This window comes from Oryzias melastigma, linkage group LG7, assembly GCF_002922805.2.
Source record: "Oryzias melastigma strain HK-1 linkage group LG7, ASM292280v2, whole genome shotgun sequence".
Classification (NCBI taxonomy): domain Eukaryota; kingdom Metazoa; phylum Chordata; class Actinopteri; order Beloniformes; family Adrianichthyidae; genus Oryzias; species Oryzias melastigma.
This window is the reverse complement of record NC_050518.1, coordinates 32,535,115-32,537,887: the sequence shown is the minus strand read 5'-3', so window position 1 is coordinate 32,537,887 and position 2,773 is coordinate 32,535,115. Positions and strand designations below refer to the sequence as shown.

At 47.4% G+C, this 2,773-nt stretch overlaps 1 protein-coding gene across 1 annotated transcript in view; it reads right to left on the bottom strand.

The window, feature by feature from the left end:
- The window catches only part of plxna3 (plexin A3), a 106,606-nt gene that overhangs the window by 15,869 nt on the left and 87,964 nt on the right, over positions 1 to 2,773 (bottom strand). The window contains exons 24-26 of the mRNA XM_024263860.2: positions 1,428 to 1,662; positions 1,216 to 1,358; positions 317 to 472 (exon numbers count right to left, since the gene is read on the bottom strand). Coding sequence (XP_024119628.1) covers positions 317 to 472; positions 1,216 to 1,358; positions 1,428 to 1,662 — 534 coding nt within the window. The remainder of the gene's footprint in view (positions 1 to 316; positions 473 to 1,215; positions 1,359 to 1,427; positions 1,663 to 2,773) is intronic.

Sequence of the window (2,773 nt, the reverse complement as noted above, 5' to 3'; positions counted from 1 at the left end):
TGGAATTTTGTTTTGTTTCCATAATATGAAGCACATTTTTTATTATTTGTTTTACTTTTTAATTATTAGTGTGATTTTTAAAACGTTTTTGTAGTGAGTGATTAGTTGATGTGATTTGCACTTCCAGGCCACCGTACAATACACAGCTAATCTAAATTTACAAGCACAACATTAAATGTAAAAGGTTGGAATTACAGAAAAACGATTTTTTGTTACTTTTTTGCAGCGTTTCAAATGTAAAACAGGAAGTGATCATTCATAGATGAGCAACAGGTGAACACTGAACCCAGTAAGGCTCCTGTAAACTGATGAGCACCTGCAGGGCGGCCATGAGCAGCGAGGCCACGTTCCCGCGGTCCCTCATGGAGAACGACCTCTGGGCCTCCAGCGTGTGGATGAAGGTCAGCAGGAACATCTTGTTATTCAGCAGCTGGCTGAAGAGGCGCAGAGCTTTCTCCACGTTGGCTGGAGACTGAACAGAGACGGCGGCGCATCAGTGAAGGTGATCACACAACCGGACCCGAATCAGGAGCTCACACTGACTGTATATGAGAACTGGACAGAGCAAGTGTTTGCTTCTGGCTCCAGTGACATGAAGTCATCCTTTGTTCGCCATGGTGGAACCAGAAATCATCAGTAAGCAGTGATTGGTCCGACTTGGTCTGAGTCAACGTTTCTATGGGAACCACTCTCTCCAATCAGGAGTGAGCTTGTTGGAAGGCCACACCCCCTACACTTGAAAGAGAACTCGGGAGAATCTGTCAATCAAATGCTTCATACATTCAATGTGAGACCACATGGTTTTACTGAGGCGTCTGATTGGTCGATTTATAACTTGAATAACTTTTAATAAGAAAAAATATGAAGAAAATTGATGATTATTGAAAAATTGTATCAGAGCCAGAATGTTTATTCTGACCAATAAAATAACCGAGGAACAGCTGTTTGCTTTCTCTACAGAAGTCTTGGGGATTTTGACTTCTGGGAGCCACTTCCTGTTTGGAACAGCATGGGGGCGGGGTCACTCAGTTCAGTTCTCGCACACAGTCAGTGGTTGTGTGAAATGATTTGTCATAAATCAAAAATGTTTCTTAAGGTTTGCAGAGAAGACAGGAAGGAAAAGAGACAGCAGGAAGACGGATCGAGTCTTTTCGCTTTTGTGCGTCTGTGACAACCAGCATGTGTGTGTTTGTGGTGTTCACGTTGTGCTCGTACGTCCAGCTCTTTGAGGACGGGATGCTCCTCGATTCCAGGGAACATGACTCTCATGGTGTAGGTCCGATACTCCAGGAAGGGAATCTTCACTCCGTCCATGTCGTTGGTCAGCTCCTGGATGTCCGTCTGCAGCTCTGCGAACGCTGTGGGGGGGGGGACACACCTTTCAGAGAACGAACACGGTTACAGCAATGAAGGGGGCGGGCACACACCCTCCTTGCACTCCAGCGCCACCCGGCTCTCGAGGTTGTCCATCTGCAGCTGGAGGCGCTTCAGTGTGCGGTCGGCGTCCCGGGTCTTCCTCTTGTAGGCGATCAGCACAGCGATGATGGCGATGAGCAGCACCCCGCCGCCGGCGCCGATCCCGATGATGGCGGGAAGTGTCAGGACGCTGTTGGAGTAAATGTGGAGCATCCCTGGGGAGTACTCCAGACCACCAACCAGGATCTGCGAGGCACAAAGCAGGCGTGTAATAACCGCTTTAACCACACTTACCGCCACCTTGTGGGCGTTTCTGTGGTTGCTGGTCTAATTGAATTCAATTCAGTTTTATTTATTTAGCCCAATATCACAAAAGAATGACCTCATTGGACCGATAATGTTACAGAAGCAGAAGGTCGGTCATGAAATATAAATAATTGCTAAACTAAACAAACTCGATAAAACTGGTTATTCCTGTCCTTAGACCCTCCTTCCCTGTAATGAAAAACTCCTAAAAAAACCTGATTCAGGAAAACAGAAGAAACTTTAGGGATGAAGGAGAGATCCTCTCAGGACGGACAGGACAGTTACCAGGACTGTTACAGAGGAATTATCTAACTCTACAACTACGTATTTGAACAGGGTTCAGACGGATAGGACTGGGGGACAGGTGGGGGGGGTTCCACAGCCAAGACGAGCCAGAGGCGTGGTCCACAGATAGAACAGGAGCAGAGATGCTCTGCAACCCGGTGCTAGAAGAGGATCCATTAAGTGTGAGACCTCTTTGATCAACATGGAAGTGATCCCAATCTGAGACTGGAATCTACTTCTCACATCCAAAGATGGAAGATTGTTACAGCCTTTCAACGCCGGGTTCACACCGCACACAGAAGCGCCGCAGAACGGAGGCCGCTACCATTCGGTGCCCTTGTTAACCTATGGTGTAGTTCACAGCAGACGCTTGGCACCGCATCGCGCCCTGCAGTGAACGTTTCAGCGTCTGGTCTATTTTCTGCGTTAGTGTGAGAGGACATCTCTATCCAGAACTTTCTGGTTTCATCCACAGTAAAGACCTGCTCTGGATGATAATTATCCTCTGGGATTATCAGGGTATTTTTAAGCTGATCTGAGTCAGCTGATGCCATTTCTCCAAGCAGACTTGCTGTGTGTGTATCAAAGGTTGGCGTGCTCTTCAGCTGCGCCCTCCTGGGAAATTCCTGCAGCTCCTTTGGAAGCAAAAGTTTCCTACAAGCATCTTGAGTTGTCTGAGTTTTTGTGATGAGCTGGAGGAGTCACAGGAACATGTGAAACCGCCAATAAAGAAATGCAAATAACCGGGGGGGGGGGACTGTAAACA